The sequence below is a fragment of the Clinocottus analis genome, unplaced genomic scaffold (genome assembly GCF_023055335.1).
Source record: "Clinocottus analis isolate CAN_PGR_092001 unplaced genomic scaffold, fCliAna1.0.p SCAF_8, whole genome shotgun sequence".
NCBI lineage: Eukaryota > Metazoa > Chordata > Actinopteri > Perciformes > Cottidae > Clinocottus > Clinocottus analis.
The window spans coordinates 9489233-9501360 of record NW_027176240.1 but is presented as its reverse complement, the minus strand read 5'-3'; the positions used below and the strand labels follow the sequence as shown (position 1 = coordinate 9501360).

Here is a 12128-nt window from a genome sequence, read left to right as displayed (position 1 = left end):
TAATGTTGAAAGACTCCTCCAGAACAAACACACAGCATCTGCTAAAAAGGATCAAGCTGCAAAAGAGCGAGGAGTGATTTCTCAACTGCTGCAGCAAACTGAGCAATGTCGATATACTTTCACGTCTCCAAGCTCAACTGCTGCTGCTCTGAAGCAGCTTATGAGACAGTGAGGCGTCCGCTAGTAAAAAACGTGTCAGTCCTCCGTTTGCGGTGCTCTGAAAGTCTGGCAGTTTGGACGCTCAGTGTAAACGTTGCTACAATATATGCGTTTTAAAATGGAAACCTCACGTGAGGAGGACAGGGATCAAACTGGTACTTTGCGGTTTGAGGACAGACACTCTATAAAACACACAAATTAATAGGACTCAAGGTCCATAACTTTTGATGTTTATTGACCTCAATGTAGGCCAACACATGACATTTTTCCCCCACCTCCTAATAAGAGTTTGATATTGTTATAACAGGTAAAATAGCAATACAATGTCCATACTTGTCTTTATTGTTGTTCTATAATTGCTTAAATACAACAAACTATATTTTGTATAGATAATATGACTGTATATGAACTTTATAAGCTTTGACATCAAATAGTCTTGCGGCTCCAGGCACATTCTTGGTGGAAAAAAGGGCAAAATGGCTCTTTAGATAAGAAAGGTTGCTTACAATAACTGTAGTAAAATAAACATTGAAATGTTGTGGAGTAGAAATAGGCTAGAAGGTGGGATGAAAAGATGGAAAGTTGTCCAAAAAGTACCTCAAATATGTTCTGAAAGATACATAACTTGAGTATTTATTCCACCGCTTGTTATCATTAGTGTGTGGGACATAAAGTCATACACTTATCATACATTCATACTTCAATTTCCCCCTCGCTTTGTTATAATTATAATTACCTTACGTTTATTGTAATTATGTGTTTAAGGAGGACCCAGCACAATAAGCTGTTCATTGTCAATTATCTGTGCATATAACTATACAAATATATTGTGATCTAATGTTGGGCCTGAGTTGCCTGCTTATTTTGAGCCTTTTTGTTCCACAACGTTGCAGAACTCGAGCGAGCAAACAGTTTTGAGTGAAACAAAGGATGAGAAGAATATGCAGGTTCAAGATGAGGCCAGTTATCAATACTGTGAAAGTTTTATAAACAGAATATGTTTAGGTGGAGAGGAATTTGAATCTCGCAGACATGCATGCATCCTTTCGAAACAAAAACACAAACTGAAAAAGAGAAGAAGAAAACAGACAAGTGCTTTCCACTGAATACAAAGTACACTGCTGATGCTTCTCACAGCTGACTTCATATCCGCCCGCTGCTCGTCGTGCTTCCTGCCTTTGCTGAGGGAGAGGGACGCTGCTGACGGCTGGGAGGACGACAGGACAAGACAGGAAAGCTTTTAGGGAGACCAAGAGCGTGGGAAGCGGCCTGGGTTTCCGCCGTCCGTCGGGAAAAATAAACACCGCAAATTGTCTGTTTAGCTGCTGAATTCGTCAACGTATCGGCGCTGAAAAATGTCGACCAGTCGTCAGCTTAGCGAGTGCAGGGCCATCCCGACCAGGACGGTGTTGATCAACGACACAACGCAGCTACCTCATGACTATTGCACCACCCCTGGAGGCACTTTATTCTCTACCACTCCCGGAGGTAAGACGATGCGGTGTCTTTTCTTTACAGGCGGAACGGAGGAGCATTATCATGGAGTGGCGTTTGTACTCTGTTATGTCACCGTGGCCTATAGGCTGCCTTGTCATCATGATCAAAACAAAAACAAAGCGATGACCCGCCCCCGTGCGCACCTCGCGGCTGTCTGATTGGCTGGTTTGCAGCGCAGAGATTCTGTATGAAATATATCGTGCAGAAGAAGGAGCAAATGGTTGTGTTTGACACCCATGGCAAACAGGATCGTGATAACTGACAGCTTAAAGCAAATGATGTATATGTCAGATTTGTCAAATTCCACGTCTGATTTACTGCAGTGCAAATAAGGCCCTTTCAGACAAGGACGTGCTTTTGATCAAGAAGAGATACCGTCCACATATATCATGAGCATGTGATATGTCAACACTGTGCTGCTGAAATGCTTTATAGCTCCACATACACTGTATAGCAATGTTATAGAGTATGTATGTCAATGGGCTTTCTACAGTATGAGTAAAAATGTCCATTATAGTTCAATGTAACTTCTCCCAACTGTTGTTTTGTCCAAACAACAGTCTAAACCACATATTATATTACGTTTACAATCGTACAAACCTGTGAAAATCTGGCAAATGTTCACATAAAAGAAGCTGGAGCCAAATAATATGGGGCATTTTCACTTGGAGAAACTGCTACAACTGTTAATTGATTATGAAGATGTTTGCTTGTACATTTGCTGTTAATTAAGTAACTAACTACTCATTTCAGATCTAAAAGCAAATACCATGCACATTACATGATGGAGGGATGTTTGGCAGAAAAGAAAAACCCATTACTTGTCAGTCAAATCCAAACCATGAAGACGGCTATTTTATTTTCAGTGTCAGAACCGTGTGTTTATTGTGTTTATAAACTCGTGAGTTTACCTTTTGCATCAGAACCTCGTGAGAAATGTGAGAAGAGAAACATGCAGTTAAATGAAATGAATCTGTTTATGACTTTGGATGTTTTCCTGGCTTCTTAAGAAAGCTAAACTAAAAGCTTGGGAGTCACTGATGTAGAAGAAGTACAGCCACATTAGCGGTTCAATCTTCTTTACCTTTCACATGAACTTTTTTGGGGTATATTTGTGATGTGTTTTTTTTTGTGTGTGTGTGTGTGTCAAAGCCCTGCATCTGCCTCCGAACAGACTGAAACTGGGAGAGGTGTTTTAACTAAAGACAACTTGTAAGAAAGGTAGATGCTTTAGTCAAGACGGCTTAAATCCGGGCCTTCTGGATGAAGGCCAGCGTTTCGACCCACAACACATTTGATAGGACCCGCAATAGATACTTCCTCGAACAGAGCATGAGTAACTGAAACCTCTATGTGTATGTTGTTGCAGGAACCCGGATCATCTATGATCGTAAGTTCCTCCTGGACAGGCGTAATTCTCCCATTGCCCAGACTCCCCCAGTTCACCTGCCTGTCATCCCAGGAGTGACGAGTCAAAATGTCCTGAGAGAGAACAAGAAGAATGAAGCCAACAACCACATCAACAACCATGATGGCAAGCCCGCAACCGGTAAGAGTTGCATCGTGGATCGAGTGACCGAGTTATGTAACGGGGGAGTGTTGTGTTGGTACAGTCACCAGTCCTGTCAAACATGTGACAAACACACTCTGTTGATGTACTGCGATTGTTTCACTTAAAGGTGCCAAGAATTGTATCAACATAGAGATTTCAGTCCTGACTTTATGTCAAACTAAACTAAAGGCCGACCACCATGGTAATGAAACCAACCACACCACTCTGCTCCAGACATGCCTTAACACTGTGTTGTCTTTGTTTTTTGTTTTTGAAGGTGATGATGCTCAGTTTGAAATGGACATCTAACCGACTGGAACCGCACCAGCAAAAGCAAATGACCTGGCATCACATGTGCCAGTGGCTTGGCTTGTAGAAACCAATGTTGTGAGCCCTCATGGCAGCCATCTTCTTTAGCTCTCTGTCTCGCTGCTGGATGTAATGTGTGTAACTCATGAGGATTCAGTGTATCATACATACATGTGCAGTGGGGCCAACTCTGGAAACTGTGTTTATTTGTATAGATTTCTTTGGTTACCAGTCACTGTACAAACCACACAATGAAGGAGCAGGCCTGAATATTATGTACACAGACACTTTGTCCAATTAACAGATTGCAGTGCTCATCTTCCAGCTTTCTGTGAGTCCGGATCTTTAACACAGCACACTTTAAAACTCACAGGATTTCAAGTTAATCGGGAGAGGAAGTGGTCATTTTTAGTACTGGCCTTAGAATCAGTCGAATGCTTTGATATTCATCACAGTCTTTGGTTTTGTTTTGAAGACATTCATACAGATTCATACAGATTTTTATGTCCTTTTGGTTTTTGGAACTACTTGAAAAGCTCCACAATTAATTATCGATTGTTTGGTCTGTTCAGGTTCCAGTGATGTTATGCAAAGGGATGCTATTGTTGTTTTTACTTTGCAAGAAGGTGAAGATGCTAATCCAAGACTTCCATTTCCATTACCAACACAAGCCTGTGAACAGAGTTTTCAAAACTTTTTAACAATGAATTTTAGGCAGTGATTTAATTGTTTTGTAAACCTGTTATTACCCTGCAATTTTAAAACAAGATTTCCATTTAAAAAAAATACTTTTCTGGACAGATTCATCACTAATGTGACCTTGCTCAAAATTGTGTTTACACTTTCCTCTCCTGAGAAAAGTCAACACACTTTTTCTCCAGCTTTGCTGAAACTTTGTTTTGTTAGCACAAGCTTAATTCAAGATTTGATACTACTCAGAAAGGAGGTTTTACTCCGCAACATCTGTCAGGTGTTTTTAAATATCCAGGCCAGATAAATATTTAGATTAATGTGGAAGTGATTAATATCACAATGGCAATTTTTGAGTGAAAAGACAGATTTGTTTTTTTACTTGAAAAAAAATCCAGATGTCTTACATGCATTTAAATGCATTTTAGTTTCTTAGTATTGAGGGTATTTGTTTGGGTATCAACACTGTCAAGCCTTTTGGATGTAGTGTCAAAGAACCAGTCGACCACCAGGCTTGATCATCATCATCCACGGTACAGATCTGTCCCCAGTGTCCTTAACCCATCGGACAAAACCTTATTCTGTCTCCGTGTCATGTCTGTCCATGCCTTACTTTACTTCAAATGCAGTAACCCAAAGTAGGTTCCCAGTCACCAATTTGTACTTTCCAACAGATGTTTATTTTTTCACTACAATATTGAACAGGTAACATTGTTCTTGGCAATTTGGCAAAACAAGTAAATTTTATTGTTTTTTAAAAAAAAGTATTATTTAATATTTATTAAGTTTTCCACCGTTAAGCAGCTGTGTGGCATCACACATTTCATTTTGGGATTCTGAAGATCCGATAGCGATGGTTTAAAGACTGCCACATGCTCACTTAGTCCAAAATAATGTGTTTGTTTCTTTGTGTTACATCACATGTCTGTTATTTGTACTGTGTCCAAGTAGCAGTTCTCTACTTGGAAAATACATCACCAGGAAGTTTACGTTTTACTCAAAATTCATTCACAACACACTGTTGTCCCTCTATGTAGGTGGAACCGCTGAATGGCTGCAATGATGTCTATCAAAGGTTTTCTTTTTTCTTTTTGGCTTTGTAATTTAATCTGGCCATGTTTGGTGACAAATACATTCAGGGGTTGCTTGAACACAATTGGCATTGAACATTTTTGTCAAAAAACTTTGTATAACAACATCATAATTCAAATCGCAGATTCATTTCAAATCAGTTTGGTTTGACAATGAGGGCTTAACATTGTGTGTTGAAGGGGATTTGAAACAAAACTTACTGTAACTTTCTGCTCTTATTTTAAGTAACTTTATTTTAAATGAAACTCCAATGCCAGTGGACACTGTTGCTGCAAGATCAATAAAGTTCCGTAACAAAGAAAACCAGATGTTGTGTTTTTAATTATCGGTTTGTTGTGTTCTGTGCTATTTTTGATGTGACAAACACGTAGAATCACTTAACATGAGTAAGTAAGTATCAACATTCTTACTATGTTTCAATACGGATCAAGAAACTCTTCTGTATAATTTCACCATAATATCTTTCATTTTGTTATTTCAGGACCACTGTTTCATGCTGTGCAAAAAAGCAGAGCCCTTTTTCCACATCTGAAATGTCACATCACAAGTACTCCTTACCAAACTAAAAATAAAATCTCCTCACACACATTGCACCAATTTTTCTATTCATTGGACTTTATTTAGAAAACTAACTGTATGGAGGGTAAACTACATGTGATGTTCTTGCAATGCATTCGTCAGGCAGATGAGCGTTCCAGCTGTTCACGTTGAACAGAAAGGTGCAAGTTACAGAATGTTGAAGTTGTTAAGATTGTACAAGTCAGATGTTACGAAACTGCAGAGTAAGACGGGCACATTTATTAGAACAATGCTCAAGTCGGTCAAACAGTCAACAATGTTGCAAGTTGGATATTTCTTTAAAACATCGCAGGATCACTGTGTGTAAGCCAATTTTGGAAATTTGATGAAAATGTATTTACACCACTGCAGTACAAAATCAATTGTCTCATAAAGGGGCCCTATGCCAACATTTAGTTTAATGTTTTTTTTAAAGAACTTGAGCTTTTAAGCCCTACTCACTTATACTGTGGAAAAATGTATTTAATCAAATTAACACAAACTGTCATGTGGAAAACGAGGCCAGCTGGCGTTAATGGGGTACAGCACTTCTAGTAGTTTCTGGGTGTCCATGCATATTAAAACGCTGTCATGCATAGTCTGCTGTGGCCAATGTACTGTACTCCATGGAAGCGTAAAGGCGAGGGGTACGTTCACAGTGTACAGAGGGTGGAGGTGAGGGGTTGATGTGGGAGTCAGGGGTGGTCAAACATACAATCCTGGCCTTGGGGTATGGAGTCAAAGCCAGGCAAACTTTTCATACACTGATTTTGATTTAAAATACATTGTTGGGTTTTTTAAAGTTCAGTTCATTTTGTTTTTCTTTTTACAAATTATCACTATAACAGGTGCATCCGGAATGCAATTTTGTTTTACATTTTCATAAATACAACGTAGATGCCTTAATAATGAATACTATGGTTATTGGCATCTTGCTGCATCTTTTCTACACTGAATGACACTAACTTCAATATTCAGACGCGCATTACTGACGTCTAGTGGACGAAAGAGGAACCGCAGGTGGCGGTTTCTTTCCTACATGTCAGTTTATTCACAATACTTTTACAGTTTTACATTATGTCCATCTAAGTGGCCAAGCGTGTATTCTTACCTCAAAGTCCATGTTTTCTAGTCATGTGTCAGCATGAATAAAGAAATAAAAATTAATATTTTGGTGGCGGAAAAAATATCAGGCTTTGCACTATGGGTTAATTATTGTAATTATATTATTTATTATAAATACTTATTTAATTTCCTAACTCTATATAAGGACAAACTATAAAACAACTTCGCCGAGTTTCTTTTACGTTTACGTGATTATGTTTACGTTTTTACATCAGGCAAGACAAGTACGTGCCCACTCAATTTCGTGCAGGCATTAATCCGGTCGCCTGCCGGTCCTTCCTCCTTTTCTACGTCCCTGAGCGAGCCCGGCGTCAAGATGGTGAGTCTGGTGGTAAAATATAAAGTAAAATCCGATGATCATCGAGGCCATCCGTTCATATAAACAAAATTCATTCCCTATACGTGATGGTTTAAGGTCGCGCTGTCGTTTTGTCTCGATATTGACGAGCTTTGACGCGAGCTCAGAGGAAATTCAGCGACACCATCCATATGCTAACCAGTGTATGCTTGTTAGGGCGCTACACACACTATTTACCTCCCTTGGCATGGTTTATATACTTTCCTCCATGTGTTTTCATTACCGTGTATTCACCATGAAGTCCCTGTTAAACCACACGAATGCCCAACGGTCACACAGAAGTATTTGTACGTGTATTAGTTGTCAATAAAGAGACGCAAAGTCCGAGCTCACCAGCGACTAACGTTAGCATACACTACACTGTTAGTCATGGCTGGGCCCTCATGTTGCACAAACAGGGAAATTAAACAGCTGTGATATTGTATATCTATATTAACTGGCACACGGTTGTGTATTTATTTTTCGGGCTGTATTGAGTCCGTTGAAGCTTATACGTTTCCTGGTTAGCAAGCTATATTAGCCAGTTAGTCAACGTGAGAATCTAGAAATATAACGTGCCAGCATGTACTGCTTGATGCATTCTGAGGGAAGCTGCAGGTTAATGCTTGACCTGTTTTTTTTCTTCTTTTTTTCTTTTAGTGTTAGATCAGTAGTTTAAGGCTGGAAATTAACTAGTGGTTGAAATATATTGTCCATCAGTGTGCTTCATCTTCTCCTTTCTCCCATCAGAATGACACAGTGACAGTCAGGACCCGCAAGTTCATGACGAACCGGCTGCTTCAGAGGAAGCAAATGGTAAGTGTTCAATGTGAATTGTGTTGATGCCACCACGAGATGAGTTTTCAGTGACGCGGTCATGTATTCACTGCCTGTCCGTCTTCTCTAGGTCGTCGATGTCCTGCATCCCGGCAAGGCAACAGTCCCCAAGACTGAAATCAGGGAGAAACTCGCCAAGATGTACAAGACCACCCCTGATGTTGTGTTCGTATTTGGCTTCAGAACTCAGTTTGGTGGCGGCAAGACAACCGGCTTTGCAATGGTGTACGACTCTCTAGATTACGCAAAGAAGAACGAGCCCAAACACAGACTGGCCAGAGTGAGTCTTGTTCCTTTGTGATTCATTCAGGTTATGGCATGGTATGACTGCAGAAGGCATAGCCGTTTTAACTTTTCTTAGATTCTTCAACAGCAAGCGGCTGAATTGTCTTGTGTTCTGCACCTCAAAGACAGTTTCATGGCAAAATATTGTTTTACTGGACAGCCTTTTCTTGTACTTCAAAGGCTCTTAACTCCCCTCAGAGCTGTCAGCCACTGAATAGACTTAGTTTTGCATTTCCATCATGTTGATTAGTTTGCAGACCGCAGCAGATCAGCTCCTGAAGATATAACATGATATACCTGCAATTTTCTCATTGCGGGACTAATAAAGGATTATCTTATCTTATATGTTGCTTATCCACAATTTCTATTGAACATCGATGGTGGATAATGGGGCCTATTCGTTTTAAAGGAAGGTCATCTTTGTGTGCACATATGCACAATTTTAGTTATTTTTTATTAAAAGCTAATCAGCCATGACCCAGTGTAGACATCTGACATCAGCCATCAATATAATCTTATGGGTTGGCAATACAGAGTGCGGCTGTGGTTTAGCAGGTCGTTCTTTTAATCAATATGTTGGTGGTGCGATCCCGGGCCCTCCTCCAAGTGTCTCTGAACTCAACCCAAACTTGCTCCCTGGGCGCTTTATCAGTCAACAGCTTCAAAAATTGTAGAATGTCAAATTTTATGCACGTATGATGACAAGTTCTTTGTTTTTCCTTAACATCAGTGAGTTATGATTACTAAAGCATCAAGTAAAATTAAACGTGTGTTAATTTGTGTTCTTCAGCATGGTCTCTATGAGAAAAAGAAGACCTCAAGGAAACAGCGCAAGGAACGCAAGAACAGAATGAAGAAAGTACGAGGCACCAAGAAGGCCAGTGTGGGCGCTGCTGGCAAAAAGGTATAGTTTTTATTTTACTTTCGTACAAATGAACAGTAACTAAACACGTGTAGTCTCCTCTTGGCTCAGTTTACGAAATGGAATAACAGTGTTCCTGTTAAAGTATGTCATCAGGAAATGTACTGTATTTAATGTCTTAATTGAAGCAAAGTACCAAAAGCAAAAGATGTAATTATTTTCAGGGCACTTTATTATGCTTTCATTGTAACTATTCTTAATCTTTTCTGCCATTTCTTTTTCACAACCTTTGCTGTTTAAATTTCTGTTTCCATCTTTCCTATCGTGTCAAATCTTCTTTGGGATCTGTAGAAGGTAACAGTTGTGCATAAATAGACTAATTTTAGTGTGCAGATAATCCGTTAGTGAAAAATACCAGCAGCAATATTCTCCCTTTACCTACCCATCTGAGAGCTAAACCCTTAATGCTTTTCCCTGAATGTACATGATGCATCAGATATACAATTAGACCCACTAGTGAATGGCTTATCCTCCTCTTAATACTAATAATTAAGTTTGACCTGAAAACTAATGGGGTTCTAGACTGTTTTGGAAAGCTAACAACCCTACAGCCAAAAGAGTAAATAACTTAAAACAGTGTCTGTATAATCCCCTGGTGTAGTTTTTTTGTTTGAATAAAACCGAACATACTCTTGTACCCTCGAGCTCACTAGTCTCTTGCCTAAAGTCACCTAGAAAAGGTCTCTGAATTACAACACAGCTGGACTATAAACAGCTGCATCTGCAATAGCTCCAGCACAAATTGGCTTGTTAAATATGGACACTCTCCAGCCACATCTACCTGAGATTTAATTGGCTTGGTTCTATCTGACTTGTTGAGTACAGCTGCGACAAACCCATTCAGAGATCTTTTCTATTTTTATTTTCAACATGTTAACATTATTTTCTTTCATCTTTTGCTCTTGATTTTGCTTCCCATGGATTTCTTTTGCAGAAGTGAAGTGTCAGTGTGCAGGTATAAAAGCTGAACAAGCATGGTGTGCCATTGTGTTGCACCTCAAAAGCTGAAAGGCCTGAGCTGTGCAATGCATGATGTACCTTACCTACCCCTGTCATTTTCCTTCAGTGCCTCCCCCTCTCCTTAAGTGGTTTCAAACTCTCTCCTAGAAGATTTTCCCCTCTCCCCCAGTCCTTTGTCCCACTAGAATAGCATATCCATTAGGCTTTGCACACTCTGCCTTACAGTTAAACAGACACAAGCACTTTGATAATGCTTCAGATCTTTAGTTATTAGAGGCAGGGTGTAGCATGTGGACCTTAGTTTCTCAGTGTGTGGAGTGTGGGTCAGTTGAACTAAAACCATGCCAATGTGTGACTTCTAACTTCAGTCATGATGTTAAACAAAGCTCCAAAGTATAAGAGATAATGTTGGAGTTTAAACAATTTGCCTTGCCATATAAATAATTAACATTTGTTTGCTCAGTTTGCACTCTTTAACTTGTGTTACTCACATTGTCAAGGAGGTTTTAAGTTAATTTTATTTGCCCTGTATTAATTTTGCTGTTCTTTCCCCACAGTGAGCCCGGACAACCAGGGAAGGTCTCCGTGCTCAAGATGTTCTTGTATATTGTCATCAAATAAACTTTGGAAAAAATTGGAAAAAAAATCTGTATTTTTGGATTTATTCATTTGAACATACAGTTCATCACAGTTTGATGTCTGTATTTTCGTGTTTAGCTTACATCTTTTTGTGTCGTGTTCGGGTCTGTGGGACCGGTTTACATTTATCGATGTATTTTATTACGATTAATTATTTCTTCAGACTCTGGCCGTGGCTCATTTTCTGTGAAGAACATTAATCAGAACACCTTTTCAATGACCACCCTGTACACCCCCCTACACATTTATATTACATACAGGATGGTCAGGGCTTATACGTGTCCTACTGTCTGGGCCTGCTTATAGATTTTCTGTGTCAGAGTTTTGTTTTTATGTCCCTGCCGTTCCTGTGCAAGGTCGCAATATTGTTGATAAATTCAAGCACTGACAAATGTCTGCTCTCACATTGCTGGACGTTTTAATAATACTTTCATTTTACGTAGCGCTTTTATCAATACTCAAAGACGCTTTACAAAGGAATCATTCACACGTGGTGGGAACGATACAAGAAAAACAAACAGCCTTAACTGCTGACTACTCGGAACAGGCCAGTCAATTCTTCCAAGTTTGTGTGTCCAATGTCTCAGCGAAAGACCAGAATGTGGTACTCATGAATACATTATGGGTCAATCTGAATTTTAATGTAAAATTGAATTAAAACCCCCAAAATGCAGCGGGTCCATCAGACACACGAACACTGGCTGAATAACACAAATATGAACACCAGACAATGGTTAAGACTCAGCTGTAAAACAAGTTAGCAGGTTTCAGGATGTCTCTGTAGAAGTCTGAAGCCATCACTACTCTGTCACTCCAGTTGTTTGTGAGCTGCCATCCTCAAGCAACTTACATGACTTTGACATTAGTGTGTTGCACTACTCAGTCCAAATTATTTCCTACGTGTACTTTTGTTTTTGGTTTCATATTTGACTTGAACATACTTGTATTCTGGTGATAGTGACTTCTAGTGGCCCTGCAGGGACATTACCTCACTAACTAACCAACCAACTGATCTTGTTCTCAGCCATTTTTGGGGGTCATTTTAACTGAGATTTAACATCACATATAAATTCCTTACTAGGGTTATCAGGTGCTTGGATTTTAAATGTATTAAATGTAAATGTATTCTAAACTAGTGTTTACTATTAGTGTTGTAGTGATGTTTT

The 12128-nt window shown here is 39.4% G+C and overlaps 2 protein-coding genes across 3 annotated transcripts; both read left to right on the top strand.

Moving 5' to 3' along the window:
- The first annotated feature begins 1323 nt into the window (after positions 1–1323).
- Positions 1324–5602, top strand: eif4ebp2 (eukaryotic translation initiation factor 4E binding protein 2). Its single transcript, XM_068568448.1, has 3 exons — positions 1324–1647; positions 3026–3205; positions 3486–5602. Exons 1-3 carry the CDS (start codon positions 1515–1517, stop codon positions 3515–3517), a joined length of 345 nt encoding a protein of 114 aa, XP_068424549.1. The 5' UTR covers positions 1324–1514; the 3' UTR covers positions 3518–5602.
- Positions 5603–7170: 1568 nt separating this feature from the next.
- On the top strand, positions 7171–10969 carry rps24 (ribosomal protein S24). Of its 2 annotated transcripts, XM_068568675.1 has the most exons (6): positions 7171–7301; positions 8070–8135; positions 8227–8436; positions 9232–9345; positions 10298–10318; positions 10881–10969. In XM_068568675.1, exons 1-5 carry the CDS (start codon positions 7299–7301, stop codon positions 10301–10303), a joined length of 399 nt encoding a protein of 132 aa, XP_068424776.1. In that variant the 5' UTR covers positions 7171–7298; the 3' UTR covers positions 10304–10318; positions 10881–10969. The 2 variants fall into 2 exon arrangements, with proteins under 2 accessions (XP_068424776.1, XP_068424777.1); XM_068568676.1 differs by lacking the exon at positions 10298–10318.
- The last annotated feature ends 1159 nt before the right edge of the window (positions 10970–12128 follow it).